Source organism: Staurois parvus, unplaced genomic scaffold, assembly GCF_062004578.1.
Source record: "Staurois parvus isolate SC_StPar_1 unplaced genomic scaffold, SC_StPar_1.0 ptg000572l, whole genome shotgun sequence".
Lineage (NCBI taxonomy): Eukaryota > Metazoa > Chordata > Amphibia > Anura > Ranidae > Staurois > Staurois parvus.
The window spans coordinates 1,389,834-1,404,481 of NW_028318368.1; the positions used below are offsets into that span (position 1 = coordinate 1,389,834).

At 41.5% G+C, this 14,648-nt stretch overlaps 1 protein-coding gene across 1 annotated transcript in view; it reads left to right on the plus strand.

Annotated features, from left to right (window-relative positions):
- Positions 1-14,648, plus strand: part of PRSS12 (serine protease 12) — a 245,646-nt gene that overhangs the window by 210,110 nt on the left and 20,888 nt on the right. The window contains exon 12 of the mRNA XM_089691788.1: positions 14,296-14,576. Coding sequence (XP_089547914.1) covers positions 14,296-14,576 — 281 coding nt within the window. The remainder of the gene's footprint in view (positions 1-14,295; positions 14,577-14,648) is intronic.

Consider the following 14,648-nt stretch of genomic DNA (forward strand, 5'->3'; position numbering starts at 1 on the left):
GTGGGAAAAAAAAGAACATAAATTTCATTTGTTTGTAGTGTTACATGACCTTGCAATTGTCAGTTAAAGTAATGCAGCGCCGTAATGCAAAAAATGACCTGGTCAGGAAGAGGGGTAAATCCTCAGTAGGGCAAGTGGTCAAATTGCCTTTAATATCACTTTAACTGTCAAAGAATTTTTATTTCCATTCATTTTTGAAATGTACACAGTCCTGCTAGAGAGTAAAGTCAGCCTGACCTTAACTTTTCTCTACTGCAGCTCAGTAGTACAACAGGATCATGTGTTTGCCTCTGGCCTATGATTGGACAGTAAGAGGAAAGCAGCAGACTGATAAACTCATCTTTCTTCACTCTGCTCTCTTTTTCTATCAACATGTCCCTTGTTAGCACTTTAGCGGGGTAACATATTTCGTAGTCCAAATCAGGAGTGAGCAGCTCAGGGTGACATTGCTGCTCCTCCCAATATACGGTACACCATGTGAGTGATGTCACCCTAGGACAAGAAGTATGTTACTGTTATGATCGCCTGGTGAAGAAAAGGGAAAAACCGTGAAAGCTAATGCAGTCACCACCTTTTGAAGACAAAGACGTTTATTTCCTAAAGGCAAATAGGCTGTTCACCATGCAAGAGATGTTGCATTTTGTAAGGGAATTTTCCCTAGAATGTGGTTACATTTCAATTTGCAAAGAATGCCCGGTCACAGGCAAGAAAAATGCTTGTACATGATTTGATGATGAATGTCAACAGAGCTTCATCTTGTTTACTAAATTCAGGGGATAATTCCCTAGTAAAGTTCAATTTTCCTTGCAAAGTTAACAGTCTATTTGCCTTTATTACATCAACACCAAAATGAGCAATACGCTGCAGGTGAGTTCATGCTAACCCACAGTACACAGCCAGGTGCCCATCCAACTCGTCACTGTATACTGAAATCCAACCAGACAATAGATGGTTGCTGTTATCCATTGTCTGGTTGGATTATAATACAGCCACGTCATTTAAGGATTGGTAAAGTGCAGATATACTTCACAAGTCAAATGAATTTAGCAACTGAATTCAATATATTGAGGTTAATTTAATTGAAGTTAAACTAAAGGCAAAACTTTTTTAAACATTTTGGATCGATAATGGAGGGATATATCTCCTATCAGTTTTTTTTTGCCATTGGTGTCCCATTGGGGCAATTTCTGTTCAGTTCCTGCTCCAAAGCCAAAACAGAAAGTGAGAGCGAATCCCTCCAAAGTAAGGGAACCCCTGGATGTCAACTGGTGCTGGTAAGCTGGTGTCCCCATAGGAAGGCTTCCGCTCTATTCCTGTATTGGTGACATCCCCAAATTTGGGATTTGCTATCATTTTCCATTAAAAAGGACAAATTGGATGTATCTCTCTAACAGGAACACAGACAGCAGTAAAAAAAGAAAAAGAAAAGAAAAAAAATGTCTTTAGACTTTAAAGAGGGACTTCACTCTATTTGAGCACCACAAACCAAAAGCGCTATTTGATTCATATTTAATAGTCAAAGCAAATTCCCTCATCCATGTCTCCACTCTTTATTTTGCTGAGCATTCAATTAGAAATACACCACCTAGTATTTCTGGCTAAGACCATCTTGAGTAAGAGCAAGCGATTCATGTAGCAATTACTTCCTGGAATTCATCTGCCCTTAGCTCAGGCATGCATGCAGGAGGTGTGCTTAGCAGAGTAACCCACTCTTTTACTTCTGAAGACTCCTGGAATGTATGACATCATTTGCTTAGGCATGGAAACCAGGAAGTAACTAAAGAAATGCAATAAACAGTTTAAAAGAGGAAAATATGATATACTTTATCTATTTAATAATGCTAGCAGCATAAACATTCAAAATAGTCAATGTTGATTGCGAAAGTGAAGTTTCACTTTAACCACTAGCCCTCCAGAAGATTTACTCCCCTTCCTGACCAGGCCATTATTTGCGATACGGCGCTGCGTTACTTTAATTGACAATTGCGCGGCCAATCATGCAATGTTGTACGTAAATTAGATTTATGTCCTTATTTTCCCCACAAATAGAGCTTCTTTCTTTGGCATTTGATCACCCATGCATTTTTTTTATTTTTTGCACTATAAACAAAAAAAGACAGACAATTGTGAAAAAAAATATTTTTTACTTTTTGCTATAAAACATATCCAGTAAAAAATTTTAAAAATAAAATTTCTTCAAATATTTAGGCCAAAATGATTTCTGCGACATGTGATTGCTAAAAAAAAATTCCCAACACGTGTAAATTAATTGGTTTATGTGAAAGTTATAGCGGCTACAAATGGCGGTATACAGTATATACTGGAATTTTTTTTACTAGTAATGGCGGCAATCCAATCAGTGACTTGATGTGGGACTGGGGCAGGCATTCTGACACGGGGGGGAACTGACTAACGGCCACTGACATCCCAATGAAACCAAGACAGTGATCAGTGCTAATAATAAGCACTGACACTGTATTAATGACACTGGGCAGGAAGGAGTTAACATCTTGGGTGATCAAAGGGTTAACTGTGTGCTGTGTGTTTTTTACATAGTGTGCTGTGTGTGATTTACTAGGCAGGCATGCTATTTTGACGCAGCCTGTTCGCGCTGACGGGAGAGATCTGTGCTGTTTACATACAGACCTCTCCCCTGTCACCTGTCAGCTCCACCGACGATAACTGAGTTGTGGCCGGGACCCGGTGATTGACATGCTAAGGAGCCAATAGCGGCGTGGGTAGGGAGCGCGCGTGTGCGCATCTCTGCCGCCCTGTGGCAGTTCTTCAGCTATAGGGCAGTCGGGAAGTAGTTTAGGAGTAGAAAATGTGCACTTAGCTCTGTGAATCAGGTAAAGATGTGTTCATTCATTTACTCCCGTGCAGGACAAAATCTTCACGATTGTTAAATCAAATGAACACAGTTTCACTTAAATCACTAAAAGTGAAGGTGAACAATTGATATTTCTGTTTATGCCATGTCTTTTAAAGTGGTAAAGGCTCAAGATTTTTTACCTTCATGTATTCTTTGCATGAAGGTAAAAAACCCCAAATCCTTACCTAAGCCTCCTCTGATCCAGCAATGTTCTCGATAGCCTCTGCTGTCTGGGGACTCAGTAGTGGGAGCCCATTGGGCCAATGGGGAGAGAGTGGGGGGGCAAGCCATGACTCTGGGCAGCACAATGGCTAAATGGTTAGCACTTCCGCCTGGCAGTACTAGGGTTGTACGAATCCCAGCCAGCCATGGCACCACCTGCCTGGAGTTTAAATGTTCTCCCTGAGCCTGCGTGGGTTTTCTCCAGGTACTCCGGTTTCCTCTCACAATCCAAAGACATGCTGGTAGGTTAATTGGATCCTGTCTAAATTGGCTGTAGTATGTGTATGTATGAATGTAAGTTATGGACCTTAGATTGTATGCCTTGAGAGTTAGGGACTGATGTGAATGTACAATATATATATGTAAAGCGCTGCATACATTGCCTGAGCTATATAGGTACCTGTAATAAATAAATAAAATGACTATGTATCATATGGACGCATAGAGCAGCGGCTCAGGGATGAGTACGTAGAAGTGCCCCCAGCGTAAGCGACTTTCCCTGGAGACAATGTTTGAGGGGGAAGAGCTATGAGCTCTGGTGGGGACCCGAAAAGAAGAGGATCGGGGCTGCTCTGTGCAGATTCACTGCAGAGCAGGTAAGTATAACATGATTGTTATTTAAATTTTAAAAGAAAAAAACAAAGCTTTAGTGTCACTTTAAGTTCTAAAAGAATTTGCTATTGAGTAATGATAAAACTTACAAAAATGCCAGGTTAGAAATCCTGACTCATGAACTGCTTTACCTTCAATGAGGACACAGGGTCTCATTCACTGTGTACATGGGGGCTTCATCCATTCTTCATCGGACTCATGTTTTATGCTCCAGCCTCCTTACTATTACTTATTACTGGCCACCAGCCAGGCATAAATGAACTGAAATTAATATTTTTAAGATTGGGTGCTATTACATGATGACAGTGGTCATTTTTCTTGGGTAGCAGCACTCTGAATAATTATCCTGATATGTTTGTGTCTGCTCTGCCCTTCTAATTAATGCCAGGGTTAGACAGATTTATTTTATGCCCTTTATGCAGCAGGGTGATGCCAGGGCAGTAGAGCAAGGCAGGGAATTATGTTTTTGCAGAGGAAATAAATACGCTTTGTAAATTATACATTGCTCCATGACCTGATGACTTCTCTGTTAACACTGTGTGTTGCTGGAGAGTTACATTTCTTCCCCTGTAAGAATAGATGAAACATTGCCAGTGTGGTATCCGATGACAGGACATAACATTTCTCGCCTAGCGATAACATCTTGCCTCCCTCGCCCTTCATTCTTGGAACGCACTTTCTGAAAATGATTACATCACTTTCCAGATCTGTGGCTCGCCAATAAAGAGATTCAGCGGCGTGCCAAAAAGCTCAGAAGCGATCTGAAAATTAGGAACAGACAACTGCTGGTATAAAACCTCCATAAAATCCCAAATAAGCCAGTGATAATAGCATAAATGATTCTTGCCTCATGGTTTTGTAAACACAATGGACACATTTAATTAAATAAGATGAGTGTCATTGTCACTAGCAATGATATAGTGTCTATTCAATAGGAATATAGATGCAGGGATGGAAATGTTACATTTGGTGAGAACTTAATTAGGTTAAAGGTGCCTGGAGCTTTAGTATGTGACATGAGTTTTAAGCAGTTAAAAATGTGAATGAGAATCAGGGGCGCTGCAGGATAGATAGAAAGAGAGATAGACTTCATTTCTTTATGCAATGTAGCTGCCCATATGGTGCCATGTAGGATCCTCTATAGGGGGTCACTTTATAGCAGTGTCTATGCCTATATTTGATCTTTTCATAGGCCCCGGAATAAACCCCCACTAATTTGTATTTCTTTTTTGTTACTGTTATTTGTATACAGCCTATGACCACAGTTCTATTTTGTACTTGACTTTGTTACTCTGTCTTGTGGCTATTTAAAAATGTAATAAAAAGATTGCAACAGAAAGATGGATAGATAGATAGATAGATAGATAGATAGATAGATAGATTGATTAGATAGATAGGATCAGGGGCAGACTGACCATTTGGAAACTCGGGCACTGCCCGAGGGCCCCGGGTCAGTAGGGGGCCCCATGAGATGCCCCTGGTACCTTTTTCATAGGCTTTTTTGAGTTTGGGCAAGGACACAGGGGCCCCATGATCCCCTATTGCCCGTGGGCCCCATGAGTTGTCAGTCCGCCCCTGGATAGGATAGATAGATAGATAGATAGATAGATAGATAGATAGATAGATAGATAGATAGATATAGATAAAGTGATATTTTTAACAACAGAAAAGTATGAGACGACAGCTAAGATAACATTTATAACTAAATATTACAGAAGAAGTGTTTTTTTTTGTACAAGTCTCAGAGAAAATATATCATACCTGACCCTGTAGTCTGAATGCCTTTCAATAGCTTCAGCTTCCCTTTGAAGATTTTCGACACAGCATGTCTTTGAAGACGTGTGATATAGTACAAAACATGTACAGCTATGGTAAATGCTGTACACTGAAAGTTTCAAGTGTATAAATATCTAAAATAAAAACATATGCCTGCACAAATGTTTGCAAAATGAGACAATTAACACCATTCCAAGCAGAGCTGTTTCTTTGCTGTATAGGATGCATCAGATACAAAAATTCAACAAGCTGCAGCTGCAGTATAATTTCTTAAAGGATAAGTTCACCTTTTAAAAAAATAATAAATGCACATTTTTTTGCAGGTAAAAAAAATGCATTTTCTATTGTTTTTAGGAGCCTGGAAAGCATTGTACCAGCAATCAGCAGATCGCTGGTGCCATGCAGAACTACTGCAGACTGTCAGTGTAATCTGTCTGCCAGCACATTGTATGGGCAGGCAGTTTCACACTGACAGGAAGAATACATAAACTACCATCACGCTCAATAGTGCCATGGTAGTTCATTGAGAACTACAAGCCGACATCAGCAAAGGCTGTCGGGACTTGTAGTTGCTTCATTCACAGAACTCTGTGGACAGAACCCTGCACAACCACGCTCTTTTCAAAAAGTGACATCTGGTATGAGGAACTTTTCCCCGTACTGCTGTCACACACAGGTCTCAGATTGCCGAGCCTCTGCAGGAGCGGGAACATGTTATATGTTCCACCCTAAAAACGGGTAGAACATGTAACATGTTCCCAAATAGGGGAACTTATCCTTTAAAGTATATGTAAACCCTCACCTTGTAAAACAACTCATTCAGTTTAAATTAGAGATGAAAGGCAAAACATGTGTATACATATAATAAAATATAAATGCTATGTTTTCACTTTTTTTTATAGCAATATCCTTTGTTCTCAGCTGCATGAGGATCTTAGAGAGCTGGGGGGAAGAGAAGCAACAGCATACTGGTCTTCCCAGTGAATGGCTGTGCAAGAAGGGGGGGGCGTTAGCACAAGTCTAATCATTGGAGGAGAGGAGGCTGAGTTCCGAGCACAGCTGGAGAACTGACCACACAGTGCCCTCATGCCTAGTGTGGTTATTTTAATAGGAAAGCAGAGGGATTGGTAGAAACACCAGGGATTTTACACAAATGAAGCAATACAAAGAGAACAGGATACTTTTTTTTATACAAGTACATGGTACAGGAGGCACATATCAGGAATATGAAATTTAGAATTTTGGGTTGTCATATTCTTTAAGAAAGTCAGACAACTTTGTTCTCTTTCTAAATATAATATGCAGAGGCTTTTATTCCCTACCATTGCACAGTGTAGCTGGCAGCCCAAGCCCATTCATGTTGTGTGACTGTATACAATCTAATATATATATATATACATATTTAATGGCTTTTTTCAGCGGGGACGCAGGAGAGCGATGTTCTGGCACCTCCAGCACTGAGTGTATGTAATGGCAAGAGGTCCTGGGTTGTGCTGGAGGGTCTATTGATGCTGACTGCTGGGGGATCTATTGTAGTTGGAGGGGATCTATTTTTGCGTGGGGGTCTATTGTTGCTGGTGGGGAATCTATAGTTGCTGTGGTGGAGGGATCCAGCTATCACATCTAAGAATAGGTAACCTGCAGTATACTAAATGTTTGTTTTAGGGATTAGAACGGCTTTATTACACACCCTGCAGAGTGAAAAAATCAGTGCAAGCCAAATGTCTAGAAAAATGTCTGTAATTCAGGGGCCATAGACCAATGTGATTGTTTTTCCTGCTGTGTAGTGTGATGGCCAGAGGGTTGTAGGGTAGATAGAATTCAGAAAATATAAGAAATATATATTCAATTTCGATTCGTTTTTTTTAATAGATATTTTTCAAAATATATACGTTGTTGTTCCTAATAATACAGTTTACACACAGAAGGACAGAACCATCCTTTACATCAGGTTATTTATATTTCTTGGCATGTAAAATCACAAGTGCTGCCAGATCACTTGTAAACCTCCCACATCAGTTAATGACACTTGCATGGTATTAGTGGGTAGTGAGATCTCCTTTAATGACAGGAAGTGGTTAGCATTCCATATCAGTGATCACTTCCCTGAAAAGAGTGACAGTGAACATATTGCAAAGTAACACCAGGAACCTGTCCTAAATTGTTTCTACTAGATTACTTGAATTTTAGATGACTCTGAAATGATCAATCTGTAACCTCATGACACTTTGTAAGGTGACAGGACTTTATTATATGTATTTTTAGAAAGACAGTTATTAACAAATATATATATTATATTTATGCTGGATACAGATGATGCAGAGCAATGATTTGCACCTAGCTCAGAGATGAGATTGTGGCGGGCCACAAGGTTAGGCAGTTGGTCATAAATCACTTTTCGGTGCCTTAGTGTACAGTAGCTGGGCTATTGAAAATAGCTTTCTGACTGGTTGCCTTGGGCTTCAGTGTACCTTTGCTTGGTTATTAAAAAGGAACAGACATGTAGGGTTGACTGTACTTCCATTCTATGTGAATTAAAATTCACTGGGATACATTAAAACTGCTTGGGAATTTATTCATCATTGCTAGTAAATACTAAACTCCTTAACAAAAAAGGTGATAAAGTTAATGCAGACTAGTTTGGAAACCTTAAAGTGGTTGTAAACCTCAGACATGAAAAACGAATAAAGCACATCCTGCTATAGTGTGCACCAACCTGAAGCCAAAGCAGTGTGGTTCCTCTTTGATCTCTCCTCTTTCTGCTGTCTGCATGACTCACTGAAACGATTCTAAATCCAACCATAGATGGATCAAATCTTGGCAGGTTTAGCAGGGACTGCCCAAGAATTGATCCATCTATAGATCGATTTCAGTACAATCAGATTGTCAGATTTTTTTTTACCACTGCTGACAGCAGTGATCATTGTGTTTTACCGACAAGGAAGACTCCAAACTAGGAGAATACAAAAGCACTGTGAGTGGGATTTGCCCATTAACACTGACTGTGTTGAATAGGGAATTGAGCAATTTTCTTTCCTTCTACCCGTGGTGGAAGAAAATTGTATAATCTATGGCTCACCTAATCTGACACAACAGCCTCCCAGAAGTGCTCCAACACACAGCAGGAGACTTATAGCTTCAGCTCTATGTTTCTCTAAACCTGTGAAAAGGGGTGTGCGTCACTTTCCTCCAAACTGCTCTCAGATTGCACTCTGCTCTGTGCGGTAGCTCTGCAGTGTGTGTGACATCAGATTCCCACCCCCTGGTTTCTGCTGCTGAGCGATGCTGTGTAAAATGTGTGTTTTATTAGACTGTAGGGAAGAGAAGACTACAGATAGACAGGTACAACCTACTGTATGTTGGAGGGTTTGTTCCATCTCTATGTATCACCTAAGGTTAGTCACCTCCCAGGGTTTATGTAAGGGCTCATTTACACTTGCTTCGACTTCAACACACATTAAAGTGCCTACTGCTTCAACATGCTTTTTTGATGTGCTTTTGATGCTTCGGTGATGCTTCGGTGATACTTCAGTGATGCTTCAGTGATGCTTTGGTGATGCTTTTTTAAACCTTTACTAAAGCTTGGCAAATGCCCTGTGTGTGTGTGTTGATTTTCTATTGAGAACCCCAGCTCAGTAGTACCCCCAGTCAGCAGATTCCCAGCTCATTAGTACCTCTATTCAGCAGATCCCCAGCTCATTAGTACCTCTATTCAGCAGATCCCCAGCTCATTGGTACCCTCATTCAGCAGATCCCCAGCTTATTAGTATCCTTGTTCAGCAGATCACCGGCTCAGTAGTACTCCCAACTCTGCTGATCCTCTGGTTTCTTGTTTCTCCTCTCTCTCTGATTTTCACTCACCTCATTGCTAGTTTCTCTTGCTTTGGTCCCCCAGCTGATCCTCTGCCACTCAGTCCTCTTTCTCTGGTCCCCACTCACCTTCTGCTATAGCATTCCCATGTTGCACACCATGTTTGCAGTCTGCTCCACTCTGTCCCGAACCCCGCTCACCTTTCTGCTGCTCCATGACATCTGCACCAAACACTCTCAGAAAATATACAACTGAACCAGAAGTGGCATCTTTCTGAGAGCCATTTGTTGTCGTACAATATCAGCAACACTCTAAAATATCACGGAAAGCCTTCCCAGAAGAATGTAGACTGTTATAGCCACAAAGCAGGGGGAAGGAGAGCTTAGTGGCAATATGTCTATGAATTTGGAATGGGATGTCTAAAAATCATGTCTAGGTATTATGGCCAGGTGTCCACAAACCTTTAGCTATATAGTGTATGCGCTAGAAATATACACTATATTGCCCAAAGTATTGGGACACCCTTCCAAATCATTGGATTCAGGTGTTCCAAACACCTTCATGGCCACAGGTGTATAAAATCAAGCACCTAGGCATGCAGACTGCTTCTACAAACATTTGTGAAAGAATGGGTCGCTCTCAGGAGCTCAGTGAATTCAAGTGTGGTACCGTGATAGGTTGCCACCTGTGCAATAAGTCCATCTGTGAAATTTCCTTGCTACTAAATATTCCACGGTCAACTGTTAGTGGTATTATAACAAAGTGGAAGCAAATGGGAACAACAGTAACTCAGCCACAAAATGGTAGGCCATGTAAAATGACAGAGAGGGGTCAGCGCATGCTGAAGTGCTCAGTGCGCAGAAGTTCCCAACAGTCTGCAGAGTCAATAGCTAAAGACCTACAAACTTCATGTGGCCTTCAGATTAGCACAACAACAGTATGTAGAGAGCTTCATGGAATGGGTTTACATGGCCGAGCAGCTGCATCGAAGCCTTATATCACAAAGTGCAATGTAAAGTGTCGGATGAAGTGGTGTAAAGCAGGCCACCACTGGACTCTAGAGCATGCTTCTGTCTGGCAATCCGATGGACATGTCAGGGTTTGATGGTTGCCAGGAGAACAGTACTTGCCTGTTTGGAGAAGGGGGGATTATGGCGTGGGGTTGCTCTTCAGGGGTTAGGCTTGGCCTCTTAGTTCCAGTGAAGGGAACTCTTAAAGCATCAGCATACCAAGACATTTTGGACAATTTCATGCTCTCTGCTTTGTGGGAACAGTTTGGGGATGGCCCCTTCCTGTTCCAACATAACTGAACACCAGTGCACAAAACAAGGTCCATAAAGACATGGATGAGCGAGTTTGGGGTGGAGGAACTTGACTGGCCTGCACAGAGTTCTGACCTCAACCCAATAGAACACCTCTGGGATGAATTAGAGCGGAGACTGTGAGCCAGGCCTTCTTGTCCAACATCAGTGCCTGACCTTACAAATGCGCTTCTGGAAGAATGGTCAAACATTCCCATAGACACACTCCTAAACCTTGTGGACAGCCTTTCCAGAAGAGTTGAAGCTGTTATAGATGCAAAGGGTGGGCCAACTCAATATTGAACCCTATGGAGTAAGACTAGCATGCCTTTAAAGTTCATGTGTGTGTAAAGGCAGGCGTCCCAATACTTTTGGCAATATAGTGTATATCTGTTGATCTGTCAAAAATGCACTCAGCTCCTATTTTTTCTGTTTATGACCTGACAGCACACAGCAGTTTGCGAACTGATATCACAAAAATGGTGCCACCCTTGCCCAGTAACTTGTTTTTAACTACTGAATACCTTCCCCTCCTCCTCTGTGGTTCTGCAGTTCATAATAGGAACTTAGAGGGAAAATTAGGTTCCTTGATGCAAGATAGGAAGTGTGTAAGACAAAGGGCAGCTCTGAATTTTGTACATGCTCAACAGGTATTTTTTTGCATATATTGAACAGACATAAACAGATATAAAACACTTTATATACAATTTAATTTCTGAAGCCTCCACTCCACTCTGTATGCCTTCTTGGAGTCAAGAGAGAGGCAAATGATCTTACAAAGTCCCAAAGACTTTATCCCTGCCTGTATATTTCAATGCTGGATGGATGAGCAGTCAATTGCCAGGGCTATCCCATGGGAGGAAGGTGAAAGAGTAATGTTACCAATACTTGTAAGTCCTCGGTCATTTTGTTTCCCTCCTAGCATCAAAGCAGAGCAATGAAGGGAAGAATGAAGGGGAGGTACATATAGGTAACTGGAAGGGGTAGCAGTTAAGTAAACCTGGTTCACTACAATGCACAGTATATTCCAAATAATAGGTCCATTTAACTTCCACAGCCCCCAGCTGCACACATATACCTTTCTTATGTTCTCCCACCACTCATGTTTGTCTGCTGGTAGTGAAGAGAGCAAACCCTGTAAGCTTACATAGGCCTGAGGACTCTCCTTCACCCCCTAATAACTGTGCTGAATGTCTAAACAGCCACCAAGTACCAGTGCTGGAAGGGGATTGAGTTGCATGTGCCCCAGACCCAGAAGTGCCAGGTATTTCTTTACCGGTCATTAAACCAACTTCTGTTGAACAGACAACCATACATGCAGAGCGAAATTTGTATGGTTCCTGCTGAAATGACAATTTTTCGCCCATGTATATCAGCCTTTAGATCTCCCTGTTATTAGGCTGTAGGCACAAAAGTGCCTGGACACCCTTACATACTATGAAATGTGTTTTTTTTTAGGAAAAATTCAAAACAAAAGGTACATTTATTCAAAGAAATACTTAGGCACAAGCATTTCTAAACATTCCCTATAACGTTGCAAATCTTCACTTCAGGTTCATTTTAAAAACCAACCTATAATCATCTGATAAGCGGCACTATTGTACTGGTACGACCATGCCACAAATAATGTGTAACACTTCTGTATTTGAATAATCAGTCATAGCTATCAGTTGAAGAGTATAAAAACCCAATATTTCTTAGTTCTGCACAGAGTCCTGACCTCAACCCAATGGAACACCTTTGGATTTAATTAAAGTGGAGACTGCTAGCCAGGCCTTCCGACATCCGACATCAGTGCCTGACCTCACAAATGAGCTTCTAGAAGAATGATCAAACTTTCCCATAGACACACTCCTATACCTTGTGGACAGCCTTCCCAGAAGAGCTGAAGCTTTTATAGCTGCAGAGGGTGGGCCAACTCAATATTGAACCCTATGGAGTAAGACTGGGATGCCATTAAAGTTCGTGTGTGTAAAGGCAGGTGTCCTAATACTTTTAGCAATATAGTGTATATGTCATATGTGTAAATATACTGTATATGGTTCTGGCTCTCTGCTTCCTGCTTACCACTATTACTTGCAAACATAGAAGTCCAGCTTCTGTTTACAAGTGATAGCTTATCTTACAGCAGCTCCCACAGATTGGATCCCCTGAGCAGTTCCCACTGAGTGCAGGACATAGACAAGGAAGGTGCAGTGCAGTCATGGAAAGTAGGGGGCACGTGGTAGGCTGCACCCTCTGTGATCTCCTTTTTTTCCCTGGTGCCCGGATGTTGATTCCCATGCTGGATGGTCTCCCTGCAAGTGAGAGAGGCAGAGCATCTCTGTGTGTAATGCAACCCTAAACTCTGTACTTACTCTGTGTCTAGCACACCCCTGAACTCTCCGCTCTGTGTGTAGAGCACCCCTGAACTCTGCAATCTGTATGTAATGTACCCCTGAATTCTGCACTCTATGTGTAGTGCCCCCTATGTGTAGTTCCCCCTTGAACTCTGCACTCTGTATGTTGCGTACCCCTAAACTCTGCATTCTGTATGTAGCACATGCCTGAACTCTGCACTCTATGTGTAAGGCACCCCTGAACTCTGCAATCTGTATGTAATGTACACCTGAATTCTTCACTCTGTGTGTAGTGCCCCCTATGTGTAGTGCCCCCTTGAACTCTGCACTCTGTATATAGTGTACCCCTAAACACTGCACTCTGTATGTAACACGTCTGAACTCTGCACTCTATGTGTAAGGCACCCCTGAACGTTGCACTCTGTATGTAGCGCACTCCTGAACTCTGCATTCTGTGTGTAACGCACCACTGAACTCTACACTCTGTGTGTAATGCACCCCTGAATTCTGCACTCTAGACATAATACACTCATGGTATTTAATGCCTTCCCACTGTTAGTGAAATTTGGCCACACCTACTATTTGATACTGTTTGGGGGGGAGGACATGATTGGGTTACTACTTTATACACCTGTGTGAGAGCCCTGTTCTATGGACACAGCCAATGCTCTTAAGCCCTATTGACATTAAAGTGATGCTCCAGGTCACGTTTTTAGTTTTTTTGTTTTTTTTTGTGCATTTTGCAGCTCACATTTGGAGCAGCACAATTCATTTGAAAGGGCCTCCCTCTGCTCCAAAAAGCTAAAGAAGCTGCTAAAGAAGCGCATGTACCTTTTCAGCAATTAACTTTTTTTTTAAATGTGCGTCTTGTGCGATCGACGATTCTGACGCGCAACAATTGTAAAATCACACCTCATTTCGGTGCCATTCAAAATGTGTTCTCAGTATTTGTACATCCCTTCTCTTCTCCTTAACAGAAGTGATCTACAATTCTTCATAAAATGGCACTCGGAGGAGAACTGTTTACTTTGAGAATGCCAGCGAACTTAGCAGCGGGTATTTACCGCTGCTTAATGAACATACACCTATTTCATGTATGAGGTCCAATGAAATGGGTGAGTGTGTGTCCAAAAAGGGTGAGGGTGTACACAGGCACTTTAATCAATAGGGTTCCTATTTGAGGCTTCAGCACTGCAAAGAGAGTCTTATTTATTCTATTTTTAAAATAGAAGAGCCAGAAATTTGAACACCATATACCACATTGGACACCTGTTAGTAAAAATTGTACCTGATACATTTAGCATGAGCATTACTTTTTGTGTAGGATCCTGTAATCACTGTCCTTTCATGTTTGCCTTTTAGATATGGAAACAGTACCCGCAATTATGTGATAAGAGTAGGAGATTATCACACACTTGTCCCAGAGGAATACGAAGAGGATTTGGGAATCCAGCAGATCATTATCCATAAAGACTATAGACCAGATGGAAGTGATTATGATATTGCTTTAATAAGACTAGATGGAGCTTCGGACCAGTGTGTGACATTCAGCAGCCACGTATTACCAGCCTGTCTACCTATGAGACGAGAAAGGCCACAAAAAACAGCATCAAATTGTTATATTACAGGATGGGGTGACACAGGTATTTATTTGTATTCTTTAACACACATTGGCTTATTTGATAAACACAATGGCCGTATTCTAAAGCATGTAT